We start from the raw sequence: 22,510 nt of genomic DNA on the forward strand, positions 1-22,510 counted from the left end.
TCGCTGACATTGCAGCAATCCATCAGGGCTGGAGTGTCAGGCTAGGTTAGCTGCTTAAATCTCTGGAGTGGGATTTGAACTCACAAATTTCAGTTTTGGATGAGAGTGTGACCCATTGAGTCATAGCTGGGACACAAAGTTCTCACTGATGAGTAGTCCATATAAACATAAATTGTTCAAGAATGTAACAAATAAATTGTTCAAGAATATAACTTTAATACTACTGAAGAATGAAAGTCAAGTAGCTGTCTTTGAACAAAGGGGAGAACACTCCCTTTAATCTTTGGGAAAGTTCCTATTGGTATTTCCTTCTATAAAAGAGACCACAAATTTTGCAACTTGTGACTTGTGTGTTCACACGTACACCCAACAGTTTCATTTCTTTTTGCCCTGATACTGAGCCTGTGCAGAGAGACTGATCTGCCCGCTTTCCATGAGTTAAGTACAGTATGAGTGGTTTTTTAAGTTTATTTGTTGTCACAAGCAGACTTACATTAACACTTCAGTGAAGTTACTGTGAAAATCCCCTAGTCGCCACACTCCGACGCCTGTTTGGGTACACTGAAGGAGAATTTAGCATGGCCTATGCACCTAGCCAGCACATTCTTCAGACCATGGGAGAAAGCGGAGCACCCGAAGGAAACCCACGCAGACACGGGGAGAACGTGCAGACTCCGCACAAATAGTGACCCAAGTCGGGAATCGAACCCGGGTCCCTGGCGCTGTGAGGTAGCAGTGCTAACCACTGTGCCATTGTGCTGCCCTCCTGTGGAGGATTGAGGAAGAGCGCTATCTTCCTGCTCTTCCTGCAGGGCTGTGAGTGATTACATTTTTGGCTTATAATCAGTTTTTGGCGTTATCTCTGTTACCCACACAACTGTGCGGTGTTAATAGAGCAGAACTGCTAGCCCAGTGTCCTCACACTATGGCTAAACCCAACTGTTGTTCTTGACTCCAAATAAGTGGACCTTACAAGTCAATCAGAAGCAAAATGAAGAACAAAAAGCCACATCTGCAAATCATGCAGGGCGAACATAATAAAGGGGAGGGGTATTAAGTTCAAATGGCAATGCAGAAATCTACTAAAAGGTTGGTCAAAAGGCCTGAGAAAGCTGGAACAGTAAACCGGCACACAAATGAGTGCTTCATAAATAGCAGCATTATTTTGGGCGGCACGGTAGCACAGTGGTTAGCACTGCTGCTTCACAGCTCCAGGGACCTGGGTTCGATTCCTGGCTTGGGTCACTGTCTGTGCGGAGTTTGCACATTCTCCTTGTGTCTGCGTGGGTTTCCTCTGGGTGCTCCGGTTTCCTCCCACAGTCCAAAGATGTGTGGGTTAGGTTGATTGGCCAAGCTAAATTGTGTAGATTAGTGGATAAATATGAAGGTTAGAGGGATTAGCAGGTAAATATGTAGGGATACGGGGATAGGGCCTGGGTGGGATTGTTGTCGGTGCAGACTCGATGGGCCGAATGGCCTCTTTCTGCACTGTAGGCTTTCTATGGTTTCTATTACTATTAAACATTCAGATACCCAATTTTAATTTCTCATTTTAAAAGATAAACACCACTCCATCTTAAATGGTTTTGCAACCAGAATTGTAAAGTGCAAATTGATATTCCCCATTGCGCGTATTATCGATATTGTTTTATGTGGACGCCTTGCAAGAACTTTCAATCCTCACAACTATGATGGCTACTGTTGCCATCCCAACCTCAGTCCATCTCTTCCAAAGTTACTGTGATGCTGCTGATGACTGCCTATACATGTATTGTTATGTCATTTGCAGGAGGCCTCTCAGGCAGACATAAAATGCTCCCAGTGCATTAATTCCAGGAAGACCAGAGTGCAGAGTGTCCAGTCCGATATTTTCCCTCAATAAACATCACAAAACAGATTACCATGTCATTATTACATTGTTGTTTGTGGAGGTTTGCTGTGCACAAATTTACTAGTCTATCGCAGTTCCACTTTACAACATGGATACTTATAAAATTCTAACAGGGTTATGCAGGGAAGATTCAGCAAGACTGTTCCCGATGGTGGGGGAGTCCAGAACTAGGGGTCATAGTTTGAGAATAAGGGGTAAACCTATTAGAACTGAGGTGAGGAGAAATTTCTTAACCCAGAGGATGGTGAATGTGTGGAATTCACCACCACAGAAAGTAGTTGAGGCCAAAATGTTGTCTGACTGCACGGTGGCACAGTGGTTAACAGTGCTGCCTCACAGCGCCAGGGACCTCGATTCATTGTGCAGAGTCTGCACGCTGTCCCCGTGTCTGCATGGGTTTTCTCTGGGTGCTCTGGTTTCCTCCCACAGTCTGAAAGAAGTACTGGTTAGGTGCATTGGCCATGCTAAATTCTCCCTCAGTGTACCCTCTTATAATTCACGTCAGAAGCTTGAAAGTTTTTTATAAAGTCCGCCTGGATCATAAATTTAGCAATTTGAATTTGGCTAGGGTAAGCATGAGATGTTTCACTTGGGATACAATTCATATAGCCCACTTGGGAGCTTTAATCAAACAAAGTTTATTTAAGAATACAGTTAACGTGTATAGAAAGAAAATTAGCAATAACCTTTACCAATTACAAACAAGAAAAAAAACCACAATATTGTATAAACCTTAACAGCTAAATACTGTACCAGCCAAACAAATCCCATAAACAAAACCCTTGCAACAGATTTAGCACAGAAAATATGAATGATTCTGGAACTTGGTCCTTTGGTTGGATGCTGCAGTTCTCTTAATATACACACAGACAAGCTTGAAGTCAGAACAGCTTTCCACAACACCAGGGAGAGAGAGAGAGAGAGGCTCTAGGTATTAACTAACAAACCACCAACAGCAGAATTTTCACTCCAGAAAGGCAAGAGGCCTTGCTTCCAGCTAGCCAGCAGAATTTCCAATACCAGGGAGAGAGAAAGAAACATTGCTTTTCAGTCTGCTGTCCAAACACCTTCTAAACTAAGACTGCAGCCAGCAGCCAAACTGAAAGTGAAACCTTGAAAAAAAACTGTCAAAAACGCATGACTTGCCAACCAATTGTAAATTCCGAGTGAATGCATAAGGCCCAGATTAAAAATAAACAAAACCCCATTTAAACCATTGAAGCAGCAATAAAAGGACTTCTAGCAGACAGCTCAGCAACAACGAAAAAAAACCCCAAAAGGCTTGGTTGCAAACTGCAGAGAACATGATTTCAGAAAAAGTATATATTTCTTAAAAGGTCACAAACATCACAACCTGAATAGTCGTGGAGTGTGGCAACTAGGAGATTTTCACAGTAACTTCAATGCAGTGTTAATGTAGGGCCTACTTGTGACACTAATAATTAAACTTTAAAAAACTTTGATTTCAAGAAGAAATTAGATATAGCTCTTGGGACTAAAGGGACCAAGAGACATGGGAGGAAGAGGGATATTGAATTCGATGATCAGCCATGATCAAAATGAATGATGTAGCAGGCTCAAAGGGCTGAATGACCTACTCCTGCTTCTAGTTTCTATGTTTCGACCAGTACCTACATTTCAAAAGTGCTTAATTAGCTGTAAAGTACTGTGCTTTCATTGTAGGATGTTTGAAGACAATGGCCCTTTAAATAATAATGTTCTGGTTCTAAACGACGTTTCCTCACCACATCGTATCAATGTTTATAGTCCTGAGTTGCTCAATATCTTACATGTTCTATTTATCTCCATGAAAGATTTGTGTCAAAGCAATGGAACTACAGCTCCCCTCATGCCTTTCGGTATTAACGCATGCGCACTGTTGGTACATTCCTATATGACGTAATGGTCAACTTCATCGCCTTTGTTTTTAATGTTTGCCATTTGTCATCACACAAAGGTCATGAAACAATAAACAGTCTCACGAAAAGAAGAAGAAAAAAAAATTCACGAAGCGATGACAGAGGAAAAGACTCCAAGTCCCAGAAGGCCATTGGGTTAGAAATGGCTGCTGGCGGGCGGGGGGGGGGGTTAGTGACGATGACGATGCGTCGTGACGTAGAGGTGACGCTGGCGTCGCAGACAAACAACAACGTCAACGTCACGGGCGAGGGTTGAAGAGAAGGTTCAGGATCAGAGAGGTTCAGAGCGAGAGGGACCTGGAGAGAGAGAGCGAGAGAAAGGGGGAAGGCGGCGGCGGAGGAGGAGCAGGGAGTGCCGTGAGAGAGAGGCGAAAAAAAACCCCCAAACAGCCGCAATCAGAGGACGACCATTATTAAAGTGAACCCTAGAGACTGGCGGAGAATCACTTCAGAGTCTGAGGAGGACAAAGTGGCGTCGCCCGAGTGAAGAGCGAGAGAGAGAGGGGGACGAATCCCCTCAGACACTCAGTCACACACAGTTACCCCCCCCCCCCCCCCGCTGTTAACACCCGCTGTTGACTGAATAGCCACCCATTATTTATTTTTATCCCCCCCCCCCCCCCCCCCCGGGCAAGGGGATTCCGTCTCTCGACTGCACCTGAAGAGAGTTTGGTTATTTTCCCCTCTCTCCCTCTGTGTGTGTGTGTGTGTTGTGTTGTACCGCGGGGTGGTGGTGGTGGGGGGGTGGTTCGGAGGAAGATAGGCCCGAGAGAGGAGGAATTAAAAGCTCGCCGGCCGCCGCCACCTCCTCCACAGCAGCACCAACATGTCCTCCCCGAGCCCCGGGAAAAGGCGAATGGACACCGATGTGGTCAAACTGTATCCTTCAGAGTAGCGGCTCTCTCTCTCTTTTCCCCCCCACTCACTCGGAGAGGCTTCAGCAGTCAACGCTCTTTCTCTCTCCCTTTCCCCCCCCCCCACCCTCCCCCTCTTCTTTGTCTCGTCTGTTAATTATCGTGACAAATGCGCCGTTTGTTTGTGTAGAAGGAAAAAATCTATAATTTTTACACATTGTACCGCTGCTTCAGCCCATCAGTTGGTACATTTGTACATAATGTCTGTCCCTAACTGTTAAAATGTAACTGACACGATTGTTATGGTTGAGGTTTTTTTTGTTTGGGGGGGGTGGTGGTGGAGAGCGGTTATGTTCTTGAGATATGCAATATAATCAAAGAAAAATGACAACATCCACATGGTGAAAGATTTCGAGGCTTCCTCTTTTTTTTTCCCCTCTTGAAGTTTTATTCCTCCACACCCAGTGTTTTGAGTGTTTTCTGGAGAAACATTTGGTTGGCCTTTTGTGTGAATATTTTTTCAAAAATTTTAAATTCGTAGCCTTTTCAATTCTGAATTGATGGTGGTTCTTGTTCGGCCTTTTATCTTTAGAAAAGATCTAGCCCCAGTTTTATTGTATGCTGTGTGTCACACGTTTGAAGGCCAGATTTAACGTTTCAACACACGATTTATGATTAAAAGGCAGCGTCACATCTCTTCAAACCCCGTTTGTGTGTTTTCAGCTACAATAGAGATCGGGGATTGTCTGACGTGTATTTGTGGGGTATTTTTGGCCTGTTGATCTGTCTAGTTTTACTGGTGTGTGTGGGGGGGGGGGGGGGGAGGGGGGTTGAGAGCAAGAAAAACCGAAGGAATTTGAGTGCGGATGTCAGCTCTTAATCGGGTGACATGTTAATGCTTCATTACATTTGCGCCACCTGAGTTGATAGAATTTCTACTTTTTTTTTCTTGAATGGCTACGGTGTTGTCCAGAGGTTTGTCTTTTTTCTTGTGAATAATTGACTTTTTTGGCTTCCTGTGCTGGCTTGTAAGGGTCATTTTTGTTGCTTTTCTAGGAAGGTATTATAGTGACATTGTTGAATTTCTCTATACAAAGAGGTTTGTGTCACGAATATCTGATGTATTTAATATCTTGTTAACCCCTCATCCATTTTGGGTTTATGTTTTTTTTGGTGGTGCTACCTGCTGGAACTCGTTGGACAGCAACTGTTGGTCCTAAAGCGAGCTGCAAAGAGCAGATTGGCTGTGCTGTTACCAGCCGGAATTGAGTTGGAGGTGGAGCTTACTTAACACAAACACATGCACCAGCTGACACCACAGAGGAAAGACTACTTGCGTCTAGCGCTCCTTTGGGTGGAGGCACACAGTTAACGGCAGATTACTTACTAACTAGCAGTTCAGTTTTCTGTTCCTACCTCTTTCAGAATTAAACGTTCTTGAACTAGTTTTAAATCTGTCATCGCAAAGGTGTGTTCAGAAGGTCATTAGTTGGAGGTTGTTATCTTGGATTATACTTTCTGAAGTATTGTTTTTCCAGTATTTTTTTTATATCAAGTGTCAGTCATGTAAGAAAATGTAGTCATCTTGTATGCTAGTTACATTTTAAAGTTTGGCTGGTCCCTTATTTAAAAAAAAGTCAATGGCAACATTTTTTTTATTTTTAGGCCATTCCCCTGTTGTACATTTTGGTCGTTTGAATTTATCTGCCTGATTTGCTATTGTAGCCCAGGTGACAGACTCTGCCAGACCTCTGCCAAATCTCCTGTCAGCAGCTGCTGGGGAGTACTCAAGATTGTAGAATTTTTTTCTCCCTGCCTCTGTCTTGGCTTTGTGACACCAAATGCCTAGTCTGATGTTCTGTCACTGGCTCACTCTGTCCTGTCTCCTCGTCTCACATAATTACTTCTACATTTCTGCAGCCATGTTTTGGCAGGCAACTGTGCCTGCCATTTCACTCTTTGCAGCATTGCTGGCAGATTTGTACAGAAGTTGACTGCATTCTACAAAGGTTTCTGTTGCCATGCTTGGTGTTGAAATCATGACTAAGGTCTTATGCTGGAGTTGAATATGTGGTTCTCATATTCAGACATGTTCCTTTAAAGTAATGTACACGCGAGGCCTGATTGGATGTGTCCTGTTTTTTGGACCGGATATACTGGAGCAATCTTTGATATTGTTTGTTAGATACTGATGTAGTTATACAGGGAGCAGCTTGGCTAGGGTGCAACTGGTTCTGGAACACAAATCTTCAGTGCTGCACTTGGGATATTGTCAGGCCCATAGCCTTTGCTGTGTCCCATGCCTTCAGCCCTTGACAACGCAGAGTGGACCGAATTGGCATTTGAGATTGTGGATACATCAGGAAGAGGTTAAGATGGATTATCCACTTGGCACTTCTGGCTTAAGATGGTTGCTAATGCTTCAGCCTTGTCTTTGTGCTGAGTTTTGCCACCTTTGAGGATGAGGATGTTTGTGGAGTCTCTTTCTTTCATTAGTTATTTAATTGTGCACCCCATTCATGCTTGGATGTGAAGGACTGCAGAGCTTTGAGCTAATCCATTGGTTGTAGTAGAATCAATTAGCTCTATCTCACTGCCTCCTCAAGGACAGATAGGAATGGGCAGTAAATACTGATCTTGCCAGTGATGCCCACATCCTGTGAATGAATGAATAAAGATTATCTGTTATAATAATCTTTCATGGAGGACTTTTTTAAAATCAATTTTGGCCTGGTCTCTTGAAGGTGTTAACGCTTTCTGGACATTCACAGTCTTATAATGCTGGTTCATGGTTGCAGCCTAGACATTGAATGCAGCAGGTCAAATTGACTCTTAAAGACACTGTAATGGTGCTAGATTCAGGTCTCTGACATACATACACGAATGCCTTCTGACAGGAATTAAATGTATGGTAAAAATAAGCCTTGGTTAGTTTCTTCTCAGTACATGTACTGAACTCTTCAATTGCTATAACTGGTTCAGAGTACCGAATATGGCAGAAGCTGAAAATCAAACTTGGGCCTTCTGCCCTGTATGACTTGAGTATTATAAACGGCTTTGCTCCAATCCATTAGTCCATCATTGATGTTTCCAGTGCTATCATCATTTTGCATCAGTCATATGTCTGACTGTCAGTATCTGTACTTGTGTTCTCCATCAGCAGACAGAACCTGAATGTAATAAAATGAACTTTTGAAATTGCAGTAAACTGATTGAAACGTTCTGAAGACACTTTACAAGTAAGATGCCAAGTTGAATGAGGAATTTAATGACTAGAAAATGTGTGCAGATCATTTTGGCTGAAGTCTGCCACCGATAGTGGAATGTAGGGGAGAGGAGAAGGGGGTGGAGACATTCATTGTAAACTGGAGTTTGGAAGACCAAAAGGCCCAAATGATTAAGTGATGAATTATCATGAGTGCAGTTCTGTTTTGGGGATTGAAGAACAGTTTTAACCCATTAAGAAACATAGCAAATAGAAGCGGGGAAGCCACCCCCCCCCCCCCCCCCAAAATCCCCATATCCCATGATGCCTTTAGCCCCAAGAGTTATATCTACTTTCTTCTTGAAAGACACTGTTTTGACCTTAATGACTTTTTTTGTGGTAGTGAATTCCACCGATTCATCACTCTCAGGGTGAAGCAATTTCTCCTCATCTCAGTCCTAAAATATTTACCCTTATCCTCAAACTATGACCCATAGTTCTGGACTCCCCCACCATCCGGAACGTTCTTTTTGAATCTCCGCTGTCTAATCCTATGAGAATTTTATAAGTTTCAATGAGATCCCCCTCCCTCTTCTAAACTCCAATGAATACAAAGCTAACTGACTTAGTCTCTCTTTATATGACAGGCCTGCTATCCCAGGAATCAGCCTGGTAAACCTTTGGTTGTCTAAATTCATCTAACTGCCAATCATGTTGCTATTTTGTAATTGCTGCCAAGGTTGGAAGCAACCGACAGGCAGTGGGTATCCAGCAAGTTTATTCAATATTTGTCCAAGTTAATGTTCTTGAATCAAGCATGCATTGCTATTTTTTTAACTGTGGAATGTTTTGTGTGTTTTATGGGAGGAGAATGGAACTGGTTGTGGCAAAGGATAATCAGCACTTCTGCATTAACGTACAATAGTGTTTGCCAAAGGTGACCCTTTGCCCTTCTACAGTCCAATTCAAGGCAGGAAAATAACCAAATTTTGACTCTGCGTGGATTGCTGGTGTGCATACAGATTATATAGCAAATTGAATCACTTGTGAATTTGTTCAAGCTCCCTCAGTATTCATACAGCACCTTGTTCATTAAGCTATGCATTTGTGGGATGTTATCAAGTCTAGGCTAATACAAATTTCTGTTAGCAGGATTTCCAGGATGCATATAGGGTGCGAATATTCTTAGTGTCTAATGCCTGTTTTTTTTTTTTGGAGGTGTGGGGGGAGTCTGGAGAGAGTTTCTCGAGTTGTTTAACAGCAGGGTGAAGTTCTGGTGGTTTATGGGCCTGTTGTGTGGAGGTGATGGGACTAATTTGAGGTGACAAATGAAAGTGCATAAGAAATCTACTAACGCGATATTGAATGTTGTTTAAGCAAACTTTTTTCCTACAATGTGCTGAAAGAAAATGTTGAATGTGGAAAATACACAAATCTTTTGAACCATGCTGTTAGTTTTGGCGTTAATTAATGGTCTTATTTCTGTGTGTTGAAATAACCTGATACCAATTGGCTGGTACAACCTGGACTTTTTTCACCTCCTATTTTCAGCAAATGCTCATCATTGCCCTAAGGCTTGTTTTTGCTGGGGTTGAGCTCTATGCCCAGCTGACCCTGGTACTTTGCCAAGCCAGCATTCGCCATTTGTAAATCCAGATATTGAATGCTGGTAGGCTACATGTGAGCCTGACCTGCCTTTATCGAGCACGCACTGTAAAGTTTCTGGGTGATTATCGAAGAAGGAGCATGGATGATTTTACGTCTATATCTGGGGGCTTTTAAAGTTATTTTTAATATTCTTTTATGTTGTAGCCCTGCCTGATGGTAAATTCTGGATAGAACAGAGGTCAAACTTAGAATCTTAGAAACCCTACAGCACAGAAAGAGGCCATTTGGCCCATTGAGTCTGCACCGACCACAATCCCACCCAGGCCCTACCCCCATATCCCTACATATTTACCCACTAATCCCTCTAACCTATGCATCCTAGGACACTAAGGGCAATTTTAGCATGGCCAATCAACCTAACCCACACATCTTTGGACTGTGGGAGGAAACCGGAGCACCCGGAGGAAACCCATGCAGACACGAGGAGAATGTGCAAACTCCACACAGACAGTGACCCAAGCAAGGAATTGAACCCAGGTCCCTGGAGCTGTGAAGCAGCAGTGCTAACCACTGTGCTACCGTGCCACCCTTGGGGTCTTTTGGTCTGTATGGCTCAGACATTTAGTGATAGAATCATAGAATCCCTACTGTGTAGAAGGAGGCTATTCGGCCCATCAAGTCAGCACTGACTCTCTGACAATATCCTACCCAGGCCCACCATCTTGCTCTACCATGGCTAATCCCATCTTGCCTACACATCTTGAGATACTAAGGGGCAATTTAGCATCGCCAATCCACCTAACCTGAGCATCTATGGACTATGGGAGGAAACCAGAGCACCTGGAGGAAACCCACGCAGATACAGGAGTCACCCCAGGTCAGAATTTAACCTGGGTCTCTTGCGCTATGCAGTGCTAAAGAGGCATTATTTCTTTCAGCAACACGTGCTGTTATTGATCAATGTTTCCACTTGTGATGTTTGTTGGGTATGGCAATTTTATATCTGCAGTGTCACTGGTGGATCAGAGGGGCATTGCTTTGTCAGAACAGCTGAGCGTATTGCTTGGGTGTAGTGTTCAAGCATTGTGTTTTAGGAAACCTCTGCCTTTAGTTTAGTTTTTCCTAATGGGATGGTGAATTGAGGGATTGTAAACTGAAAGTTCTGCCTGGTGAGAAGAAAATGTACTGTTTCCAGGTCAAATAATACAAGTTTGAAAAATATGAGAATGATAACACAAGACAGAGTGGCGACACCTGAACGGGAAAGCAGCAGTGAGTCAGCCAATTAAAAACTACTGGAATTGTGCGTACTGTTCCTGGGTTCAGTGACTTTACAAACCATTCAGATTTTGCTCGAGTATTATCCTTGGCTCAGTAGTGTCAGTCGGCCCTGAGTCAAAAACCATTCCATAGTTCTCAACATATAAGCAAGTTTTGAGTTCTATGCATGCTGTATTGTTGGAGGTGTTGCCTTTTGGATGAGAGATTAAACTGAAGCCCTGTCTGCACGTTCAGATGGCTGTAAATTATCCCATGGCAGCACTCGAATGAGAGCAGGTAAGTCTTCCTGGTTGCCTGGCCAACATTTATTTCTTAACCACCGCTACTATAACAGATTAACCAGACATAGATTGGCTGGTACCTTTGCGTACATTAGTGGCTGCAAAGTTCAAAAACCATTGCCATCCTTATCGGTGTTCAATATTTTTAATTAATTTTTTACCTGAGGGAAATTAGTTTCAGTTCATGTAGGATGTACTACAAGTGGGATTTGAAGGCATTAAGAAAAACTTCTTGCACTTCTATACTGTTTCACAGAATTGCTGTGTAATTGGTATCCTGGGTGTTAGAAATTGACAGATAAAATCCACCTTTAATGTTTAAGTTGAAACCTGTTATTGATTATCTTCACATTGAAGGCATGTTTGCAGTTGTTTAGTAAAGGACTGGTCTCTGTCGAGGAAAGCCCAGTCTTGCTCGGGAGTACTTTACATCCTGTTAGCTGGCTATGGAATTCCTCCAATGGTGTTAAGTTCATCCCACTGAGATCCACAACATTTGGTAGAAAGAGGACATGTGGAGGGCAAAATGTAGCATTGAAATAGTGAACATGGTTTGGGTTTATACTTTTTTGAAATTTGTTTTCTTCCTCCTCCCACTATTACATAAAGGGTTTGCCAACTGAGCTGCCTTTCTTTTTCTTGAAAGATATGAACCTTCATTCCCTTTATTTTTAGGCTGCTTAAGAGCTTGTAGCACCTGCTTCCAAGGCTCCACAAATGTTTCTCTAAACTGGTTGCTGGGCGATGTGGCCTTGTAATGACTTCTACTATGATTTCTTTCCTTTCGCAGCAGGCAAGTGACAGCACTCAGCGCACCTCCCAGTGTAATATTGGGACCAAGGCAAAATGTAGAAAATTGTCAGTTGAAGTCTTAGTCCTTCTTATTGGACTATTCAGTAAAGATGAATTTTAATTGAAGACATTGGCAAAGTCAACACTGAACTAATATATAATAGGATTAGTTTACATTGCAAATATATAAATTAGGAGTAGGTCATTCAGCCCCTTGAGCCTGCTCTGCCATTCAATAAGACCATGACGGATCTGATTGTGGCCTCAACTCCACATTACGCTTACCCCTAATAACCTTTCACTCACTTCTTAGCCCAGCATCGATCTCTGCTTTGGAAGTATTCATTTAGCTTACCTCTGCCACTGTCTGAGAAAGAGAGTTCCAAAGATTCACGACTGAGAGAAAAAAAATCCTTCCCCTCTGTCTTAAATGGGCAACCCCTTATTTTTATAGCGTGCCCTAGTTCTAGTCTCTCCCACAAGGGAAAACGTACAGCACCCACAAGTTCCTTTGATCTCATGTTTCAATAAGATCACCTCCATCTTCTAAACTCCAATGGATACAGGCCCTGTGTGCCCAGCCGTTCCTCCATATCAGGTGTTAATTGAGTGAACCGTCTCTGAACGGCTTCGAATGCATTGATGTCCTTTCTTAAATAAGGAGACCAAAGTTGTACACGTACTCTAAATGTGGTATCACCAATACCATGTGTAGCTAGCAAAACATCCCCAGTTTAATATTCTATTCCCCTTGCAATCAACGACAACATTCCATTTGCCATCTTCCCCCTTAGGCAGTCCCTCCGAGTTGATGGTGACTTGCTTCCACACCAGATAGGTGTTCTCAGGTGGCTGATGTGTCTACTGTACAACTCTGTCACATTCACATGACCACAGACAGTGGTTGGAAGAGTGGATGGGTAGGGTTGCCATGTGCTCCTTTCACTGTAGGCATTTGATTTTAGCTTGCTCTCAATTATGAAACTCCTCTCAGATGCTTTTCCTCCACTGTGGGCCGTTTTGGAACAGGTATTCCCAGCTGTTGGTGGAAATGTTGCACTTTTTCAAGGAGGCTTTGAAAGTATCCTGGCACTTGCTTGCCTTGTCGCAGCTCCGAGTTGAGTGCTTGTTTCGGGTGACTTGTGTCAGGGATGTGGACAATGTGGCCCACCCAGAGGAGCTAATTGAGCATGGTCGAGGCTTTAATGCTGGGCATATTGGCCGGAGCGAGAACACTGACTTTGGTGCACCTATCCTACCAATGGCTTTGCAGGATCCTGCAGAGGCAGCACTGGTGGTTCTGCTCTAGGATTTTGAGGTGCCTGCTATACAAACTACACATCTGAGACATATAGAAGAGGGGGTATCGCTACTGTGCTGCGGACCATGAGCTTGGTGCTTGGTCTGAGGTCCTGGTCTTCGAACACTTCCTCAGGCAGCTGAAGGCTGTGCTGGTACACTGAAGGTGGTTTTTAACCTCATTGTCAATGTCTGCCCTTGTTGACAGTGGGCACCCAAGGTATGGGAAACGGTCCATGATGTTCAAGGTCTTTTGATAACCCATGTGGCTGGATGTTTTGAGGGGAGGGTGGGTTGGGGGTGGGTGGTGCAGTGCTGTGAGACTGGGGCAGGTTGTTGGAGGACCTTTGTTTGACACATGTTTAGTGTGAGGCCCATGCTCTCGGGCTCCTCAGTGAAGGTGTTGATTGTTTGGACTTCACCTTCCAAATGTACGCTCACGCAAACATCATCTGCACATTGTAGTTCAGTGGCAGAGGGTGGGATTACCTTGGATCTGGCCTGCAGGCAGAGGAGGTTGAACTGATTCTCATTCTGTAGTTTATCTCTAATCCAGCGGGGAGTGTGCTGAGGGTGAGATAGAGCATTGCAGCTTTCTTTACTTGCTGTACCTGCTTTGTTTGAATGTCTGATGAAGGTAGGGTCAGGCTTGGTGTGAAGCTCTGTTGTTTGATTGGCTTGTGATCTGGGCTTGCTTGTATGTGAAGAATGATTGTACTCCAGCAGATGGTCACTCCTTTTAGTTGGAGAAGGCGGAAGAGAAAAATAATTGATCTCTGTCATAGGTGCTTAAGAGTTCATATAAATGAATTGTTCCTTTAATTAAGGTAATTGAGCAGCAACTGTAGAACATTTCATTCAGTTCTTTGTAATATTTAAACCCATCATTGTTTTTCTTGCAATTGAGTGAAGGTTGTGTTCCTTGCACCTCTGTCCCCAAACCGTTAATTGTATAATACCGTGAAAGTGCCAATGTACATTAGTTATTTTTTGGGCAGAACTGAGCTGATAAATTGTGCAATTGCTCATTTTCGTGTGGCTGTTTGTTGCAGCAATCTGTTTCCTGCTGTTTCTTTGCATTGTTTCTATTTTTCTAGATCAGTCCTCCACCAGCGATTTGCACTGTACAGTGCAGTGAACTGATAAAAGGTTGTCCTGAGACTTCATGAAATATTACCATGATAAAGACTACTTAGTTTATAAAAAGAGATTTGCTGGTATGATCATTGAATTTTGATGTGATGAGGCTCTTCGTGAATGCAGTGATTTCTGTTCATGTCCGCATAAGGTAATGGGCTATTTCTTTGAAGGCACAGCAACATGAAAGGCTATTCAGCTACAGGGTGATCACTTGTGCCAACAATTGAAGGGGAGGCACTGTACTTCCAGAGGATGTTAAACATTATCCTCATCAAACCTTTCCTGCCTGAATAAAGGCTTGCTTACCACATGAAAATTATGGTCAGTTTGGGATAATACACTATTTGGTCACAAATTATGCTGTGACTTCCCTTGCATATAAGACTACAGAACTATTTAATATGCATGCTGATTGTGGTGGGATTCAGAGCTTCTAACAGTTAAGCTTCAAGAAGCCTTTTCAGGTGTTGTATTTGTAAAGGAATTCCATTTTTTTCTCAACCTTCTCTTGAAGGTATGGTTGCTTGTCAATCTCTGGTACTCTGACCATTATCCGACTATTTGGGCATCACTGCCACTCACTTTACAACACAGGTCACTGAAGATATAAGACCATAAGACATAGGAGCGGAAGTAAGGCCATTCGGCCCATCGAGTCCACTCCACCATTCAATCATGGTTGATTTCAACTCCATTTACCCGCTCTCTCCCCATAGCCCTTAATTCCTCGAGAAATCAAGAATTTATCAATTTCTGTCTTGAAGACGCTCAACGTCTCGGGTGTGGGTGTTTTATTCTTTATTTCTCTTCCTTCCAGTAACATGGGAAAATATTCGTAACACTCCATCGCTTACCTAGTATTGGGTCAGCTAATGCCATACTGAGAATCAAATCTGCTTCCTAGGGTTGATGGCTCAATGGGTAACTTTGCCATCAGGGAGTGTACTTTTTCTCTATATTTTTTAAATTCTCTATTTACTCAAGGTGTTGATTTACCTTGAGGTTAATTCCATGGATGGCAAGTGATCTCTGGCACCTCAATTGACATGATCACTCTTGACATATAAGCCTAAAAGGCGAGTGTTGACACTTGGTCGATATTGCCGTGGTCCTGGATTTGTCCTTGTCTGTTGTCACTTGCTTTCCACTATTGATCACTGAATTGTAATTAGCAGCAACATCTCTTGCTATTTGTCTGACTCTTCCCCTCATAGCCTAGAGATGCTGAGGTAACTTGTGCTCCAATTGATGCTCCCAATACAATTGGTAAAGTCTGTATGAACACCTGCTTGTAAATGGGACCTTGCTTGCCTGTATGATTCAGTTCCTTATACTATGCAGTAATCAATTGAGCAATTAAGAGAGCTGACCTGTTTTTGGGAACAGGGAGCCTCTTTGAGACATGTAAAGAGGCTGAAAGTTGTGGTTGAGATATGAACATTGGTGTATTGGAGAATACTCAGCACAAAGCAACAACAACAATGTGGAGTTAATTGGTGTTTTAGTTACATCGCAAATTGTTCTCTTGCTTTCTTGTACATGATTCTGTCCACCAGTCACAGACTTGTTTTCAAATCCTTGCACTGCATTTCCCCTCCTGATTCCTGCAACCTACTCTAACACTACAATCCTCTGAGATCTCTAGTCTGCTCTAATTCTGATTTCTTGCACATCTCCAATTTTAATCATGCCATTATTGGTGGCTGTCTCTTCAGTTTCTTAGGTTCCAAAGATCTGGAATTTTCTGCCTAAACTTCTGTCGCTACCTTTCTCACTTTCAGATACTCCTTATGAACCTACCTCTTTGACCAAGTTCCCTGTACTAATATCTCCTTACGTGGTTGTGTCAAATTTAGTTTGATAACATTCCTATGAGGTGCCTTGGGACGTTGCACAAGTTAAACATGCATATTATTTTTAATGCTGCATCCTAATAGGTGGGAAGGCAGTGAAAGGATCATGTAGAAAATCTTGTTCTAGTCATCGCATTGCACCACTTGCTGTCACTGGTGTGGGTGATATGTGGTGGTTGGTTGCTAGCAGTGCCCAGAAAGAAAAAACAAAAAGCAGGCTAATAATTTGACTAGAAGATTTAAAACACCGTTTACCGGTGTAATGGTTGAATTTCTCCATGCCTCAATTTATTTCTCCTTTGTTCCAGCTTTTGCCCAGACTTCTGGATATTTAGTTAATTAAGTTAATTTTGACTGCCAAAGAAGTTCTGTCTTTTTAAATCTTATTTCTTCATCTTTTCTCCATATCTCAAGACCCTTTCTACCCAAATAAATAACTTGCTTCTCTTTTAAGCACCTCAGTTGGTTCTACATTTTTACGTTCAGGGGTGGTACATTGCTATGACCCTTTCATGTGAAGATTTTTCTAGGTTTGCTTTTAACCAGCTTGGTTTAAGATAAGATTGTGTGTCCTTGTTTCTGGAGTCCCCAGATATTGACAAGTCGTTTCCCATGTATTCTGCCAATTCCTTTCATTATTTTAAATAAATCTGTCAAATCACACCTTAGCCATCTAATCTCCAGAGAATAGTATGCAAGTTGAATTAGTTAGCTGTAATCAGCCTTGCTGCACACTCGATTTCTCTCTCCTTTCCTGTGAAACATCTCTCTTTTCTCTTTCCCCCCCCAACCCCCTCAAAAAACAAATGATGCCTCTAAGAAAGGAGGTTAGAAGATTGTAATTGTTCTGTTAACCCGAAACTAAAGCAGAAAATCCTGGAAGCACTTTGCTAGTTGGGCTGATATCAAACATAATCGACTTTTTGATTACGGGATCATTTGTCAAAATGGTTTGCTTGATTTGTATCACTCTGTTTGCTTCCGAGCAACCAGCTTGCCATCAGTCTAGCTGTGATTTGTGGTACTGGAAGGGAATCACCAGCCTGTTTAGTAACTTCAAGAAGGAATTGGTTCAATAGTTTCCTTTTAAAGTCGATTTCCACAACATAGTTTGGTAAAACCATAGTTTGGGCGGCACGGTAGCACAGTGGTTAGCACTGCTGCTTCACAGCTCCAGGGTCCCGGGTTCGATTCCCGGCTCGGGTCACTGTCTGTGTGGAGTTTGCACATTCTCCTCGTGTTTGCGTGGGTTTCCTCCGGGTGCTCCGGTTTCCTCCCACCGTCCAAAGATGTGCGGGTTAGGTTGATTGGCCAGGTTAAAAATTGCCCCTTAGAGTCCTGGGATGCATAGGTTAGAGGGATTAGCGGGTACATCTGTGGGGTAGGGCCTGGGTGGGATTGTGGTCGGTGCAGACTCGATGGGCCGAATGGCCTCCTTCTGCACTGTAGGATTTCTATGATTCTATGATTCTAAAAGCTTGGAAATCTTGGCGCGCTGTCTGTGGATCCTGCTAGCTGCTGTGTGTGATTTGTCTGCTCTATTGTATAAAAATGAGTACAAGGGAGATGCGATGATTTGCTGGAGCATCAACAATGGGTTATGGTTAAGAGTAATGTGTTGGTGATTGAGACGAGGGAGAAAAGGAAATGAAGCTGGCAGTATATAATTTACTAATAATTTACTAATAAAGTATATATACTTTATTAGCAATGTGGAGATGAGACTTTGTGACCATCCAACTGTTAATACCTTCAAATTTACCCAAGTAATAGTTGAACCAAAATGGTAATGCCAGACTGTTTTTAGATGAAAAAACATAATTGAAGCTTATCTGTGGAATTGATTGGCTTTTTAATCTGTTAGATCAACAAATTCTTTGGCTTCTAGAAGCCAATGTAAAAATCAGTCGTTAATGCTTTTCCTGAAATCGGCCTTCTGTTTTTGAAGTTGTCGTCCTATTTTTATTTGTAAATATTGGAACAGTGAGGAAGTAATGGTGGGTGAAAATTAGCTGGGCTTGATTTCCTTTCAGAGGCCTAATGCAAACAAGCTCATTATGTTTCTCGAGTGGTTTAAATGTTCGGCTGTAGGGCAGATCAGAGTAGCTCTCTGTATAGTAATCAGAAATGCTGCAATTAACCCTATCTGGGGGGAAAGTAGCAAAAATTCCAGCAATTAACCATTTTATTCTTTTGTGGTTATCTCTAAAACTACCTTGTAAACATCAGAAAATTATGTAGAGATTTGGAAAGATTATGCCAAAAGCTGCTTACTCAAGGTATAAGCAGGACTTCTGTTAACTTATTTACCCAAAGACAGCAGATAGTTTTTTTTTAAAAGGACTGTCTGGCGGTGTTGGTAACTACAGTGTTATATTTGCTCATCAATTTCACTGGAGGATTGAATTGCTTTGTGATCGTGTGCCCACATTTAAAAATTGTATTCAACAGGTGCTCTGTGGAATAACACAGGGCTCTTGTAAACAGAGGCCTCTGATTCCTGAGATGTGGAAATGTTTGCATGACCTTGTAACATGAGCATTTAAGTCAAGTGTTACCCAGTTTGTTGACTGGAGATATGTTGTGATGAATTGAGCACAATTGTGTCCTTGTTTTTAGTCGTTTTCTCTTAATTTTATAAAGCAAAATGTATGTTCATAGTGCAGTTGGAAGTGATCCAGTGGATTGCCAACAGGATCTCTTTTTTTAAAGAAAAATGGATCCTTATTTTCTTATTCCTGAAGTAATTAAGCCCTTTTCTATAATTCCATCTGTCATTTCACATTCTTTTTCGCTGTCAATTTTCCCTGGTTCTTGTCCTGAAAGCATTGTTTTTGTTTGCATTATGGTTACTTGAGTGTCTCTGGTACTTCAGCCAAGCCACTGTAGTTAGCAACACCCTTCAGGTGTGAGCCTAGACTTTGGGGTTGTGGGTTAGGCAGGGAAGGGTGATGATGTAGCAACTCCTATTAACTAACCATGTGTAGTAGGTCATTGCAAAATGAGCAGGAACTTCCATGGAGGTGGAGGCTGAGGGCAGACCTGATAGAGGTCTACAAATTCGAGAGGCATAGACAGGGTGGATCGTCAGAGGCTTTTTCCTAGACTGGAAGTGAGAATTGCAAGGGGGCATAAGTTCAAGGTGAGAGGAGGAAAATTTAAGGGAGATGTGCGTGTGTGTCATCAAGGACTTCCCTAGATGATGAGTCGTTTCTGTACCATTGATTGCGGTTAGACGTTATGGAAAAGTTGCTGAGGTTTGTCTGCACATTGTGTTGGTGAACTGGAAATGGTGCCTGATCAGATTGTGTTGTAAGAAACATATGGGGAGATTGTGCAGAGAATATTAACAGGCTTTGGAACCCATGAGCACCTCACAGCATTGCCGTTGGAACATTGGGGAAGGCCATGTCTTAAAGGGTTTCCTGTTAGGCAAGTGTGTTTTATTCTTGTGGTTGGAAATTGTGCCAGTTTACTGTTCTGCAGATGTCTTTCTGTAATCTAAGCTTCTCAATACACATCTTTAGAGGATACTTGATTCAGCATCATAAAAATGGTGCTTTAGACTGTCGCCAGTGTAATAAATCAGTGTTTTCTAGCTTTTAAATATGTCACTGATTTGGCTGTATGCTGATTTGGGCGGCACGTTAGCACAGTGGTTAGCACTGCTCCAGGGACCTGGGTTCGATTCCCGGCTTGGGTCGCTGTCTGTGCGGAGTTTGCACATTCTCTTCTTGTCTGCGTGGGTTTCCTCCGGGTGCTCCGGTTTCTTCCCACAGTCCAAAGATGTGCGGGTTAGGTTGATTGGCCATGCTAAAATTGCCCCTTAGTGTCCTGAGATGTGTAGGTTAGAGGGATTAGCGAGTAAATATGTAGGGATAAGGGGGTAGGGCCTGGGTGGGATTGTGGTCAGTGCAGACTCGAAGGGCCAAATGGCCTCTTTCTGCACTGTAGGGTTTCTATGATTCTATAAGAGCATTTGTTTCCTTTGTTATTTGCATTTTCATTTAGGCTAATAAATCTCTCCACAGTTCTGTTGCATTGTTTCCTTAAAGTTTGGCAGGGGACGATAGGCTGAATTGTCTGTTCAGGATTTAAATTTATTTAACAATTTCTTTGTTCCACTTTTCTATTCTCCTAAAGATAGTGACTCTCAGTACCATGGCTGCAGTTACATTCGTTGCCCTTCTCCGTGAAGCTGACTTGGCGATCACTGGTTACTTGGTTCAGACCATGGCCACAAATGGCAGTAGCCCTCCAGTATCTTGCCCAGGGTGAGCTCAACTACCATTTTGTTCAAACTAGCAATTTTCCATAAGAACTATTCCAGACTTTGAGTCTATTTTCTGCTGGTATTGCACTTGCCTTCATTCATGTGTATCAGAGAATGAATTATCAGATGTACCAGAGAGAATTTAGGGATTCTCAGCCACCTAACAATTTCAGTGACCTACCGATGTTGCCTCCATCAAGTAACAGTCTGACAAATGTCACCATCCAGTTTTATGAATTTGCAGTAAGCAGCATAACTTCCTTGTCTGAAAACTGAGTAAACAGGTGACTTCGTGACTACACTTGAGAGTTAGATTTAATGAAACTGTTTTCCTGTGCTCCACCTACTTTAGAAGCTGTCCCACTTGCAATAAGTGGTGCACCAGAGCTCTCTTGGGAAAGGGGAAGTGCTGCTGTTTGTCTGCTCTGGAAGAACTTGCTGGCATTGCAAGCCCCTGAAGATTTTTTCGATTTTGATTCTCCATCTACTTAATGAACATGCTTTGAATTCTGTGCTCAAATTCACCATTTTAAGTGGAGCAGTCAAATGAGCACTCTTTCCTTGATGTGCTACTTGAGCGAAATCTGCTAGTGGGTTCTCGACTGGTGTTAACTTCAAGCCTTCTTTCACTGGTTAATAGGATGGCACAGAGGCACAGTGGTTAGCACTGCTTCCTCACAGCACCAGGGACTTGGGTTCGATTCCCAGCTTGGGTGAGTGTCTGTGTGGACTTTGCATGTTTTCCCCATGTCTGCGTGCATTTCCTCTGGGTGCCCCGGTTTCTTCCCACAGTCCGAAAGATGTCCTGGTTAGGTGCATTGACCATGCTAAATTCTCCCTCAGTGTACCTGAACAGGCGCCTGAGTGTGGCAACTAGGGGATTTTCACAGTAACTTCATGGCAATGTAAGTCTCCTTGTGACTAATAAATTAACTTTACTTTTAATATAAGCATTGGGGTTCCTACATGCCTTGTGTGGAAGGTGTGATCTATGGAGATCCATCAAAGATGCCAAAAGACAGTATCGGACCAAGCTAGAATCTCAGGCTAGCCCCACGGACTCCTGCCAACAATGGCAAAGTCTGCAAGACATAACAGGCTACAGGATGAAGGCAGGTAAAATCACCAGCTCCAATACACCCCTCCCTGATGAGCTCAGTGCATTCTGTACCCGTTTTGAGCAAGAGGCCAGCAAGAGCACGCCCTCCATCCCGGAAGCCTCAGACGAATCTGTATCGAGGTCACCATTGCTGACGTCAGAGCAGCCTTCCGAAAAATCAACCCACGGAAAGAAACTGGCCCAGATGGGGTACCCGGACGAGCACTCTGGTCCTGCGTGGACCAGCTGGCGGGGGTATTCGAAACAAAATCTTCAACATCTCTTTACACCAATCTAAAGTCCCTATCTGCTTCAAGAAGACAACCATCATCCTGGTACCAAAGAAAAGCCAGCAGCGTGCCTTAATGACTATCGTCCGATGGCTCTGACATCCATCATTATTAAGTGCTTCGAAAGATTAGTCATGGCACAAATCAATTCCTGCCTGTCAGACTGCCTGGATCCACTACAGTTCGTCTATTGCCACAACTGATCCACAGCAGACGCCATCTCCCTGACCCTACACTCAACCCTAGAACACGTAGATAACAAAGACATCTATGTCAGACTCGGCCTTTAACACCATTATTCCCACGAAATTCATCTCTAAACTTCGTGGCCTGGGGCTCGGCTCCTCCCACTGCAACTGGATCCTAGACTTCCTAACTCGCAGACTACAATCAGTAAGGATAGGCAACAATACCTCCTCCATGATCATCCTCAACACTGGTGCTCCGCAAGACTATGTCCTCAGCCCCCTACTATACTCCTTATACACCTATGACTGTGTGGCCAAATTCCCCTCCAACTCGATTTTCAAGTTTGCTGATGACACTACCGTGGTGGGTCAGATCTCAAACAATGACGAGACGGAGTACAGGAATGGGATTGAGAATCTGGTGAACTGGTGTGGCAACAATAATCTTTCCGTCAATGTCAACAAAACGATGGAGGTAGTCTCTACTTCTGGAAGCGTAGTGGAGGGCAAGCCCCTGTCTTCATCAATGGGGGCGAA

General features: G+C 43.1%; 1 protein-coding gene across 1 annotated transcript in view; it reads left to right on the top strand.

Moving 5' to 3' along the window:
• The first annotated feature begins 4,050 nt into the window (after window positions 1-4,050).
• ube2h (ubiquitin-conjugating enzyme E2H (UBC8 homolog, yeast)) overlaps window positions 4,051-22,510 on the top strand; it is a 127,954-nt gene continuing 109,494 nt past the window's right edge. Inside the window, exon 1 of the mRNA XM_078235801.1 lies at window positions 4,051-4,689. Within this exon, the coding sequence (XP_078091927.1) occupies window positions 4,637-4,689 (53 nt within the window). The 5' untranslated portion in view covers window positions 4,051-4,636. The remainder of the gene's footprint in view (window positions 4,690-22,510) is intronic.

Source organism: Mustelus asterias, chromosome 19, assembly GCF_964213995.1.
Source record: "Mustelus asterias chromosome 19, sMusAst1.hap1.1, whole genome shotgun sequence".
Taxonomy (NCBI): Eukaryota; Metazoa; Chordata; class Chondrichthyes; order Carcharhiniformes; family Triakidae; genus Mustelus; species Mustelus asterias.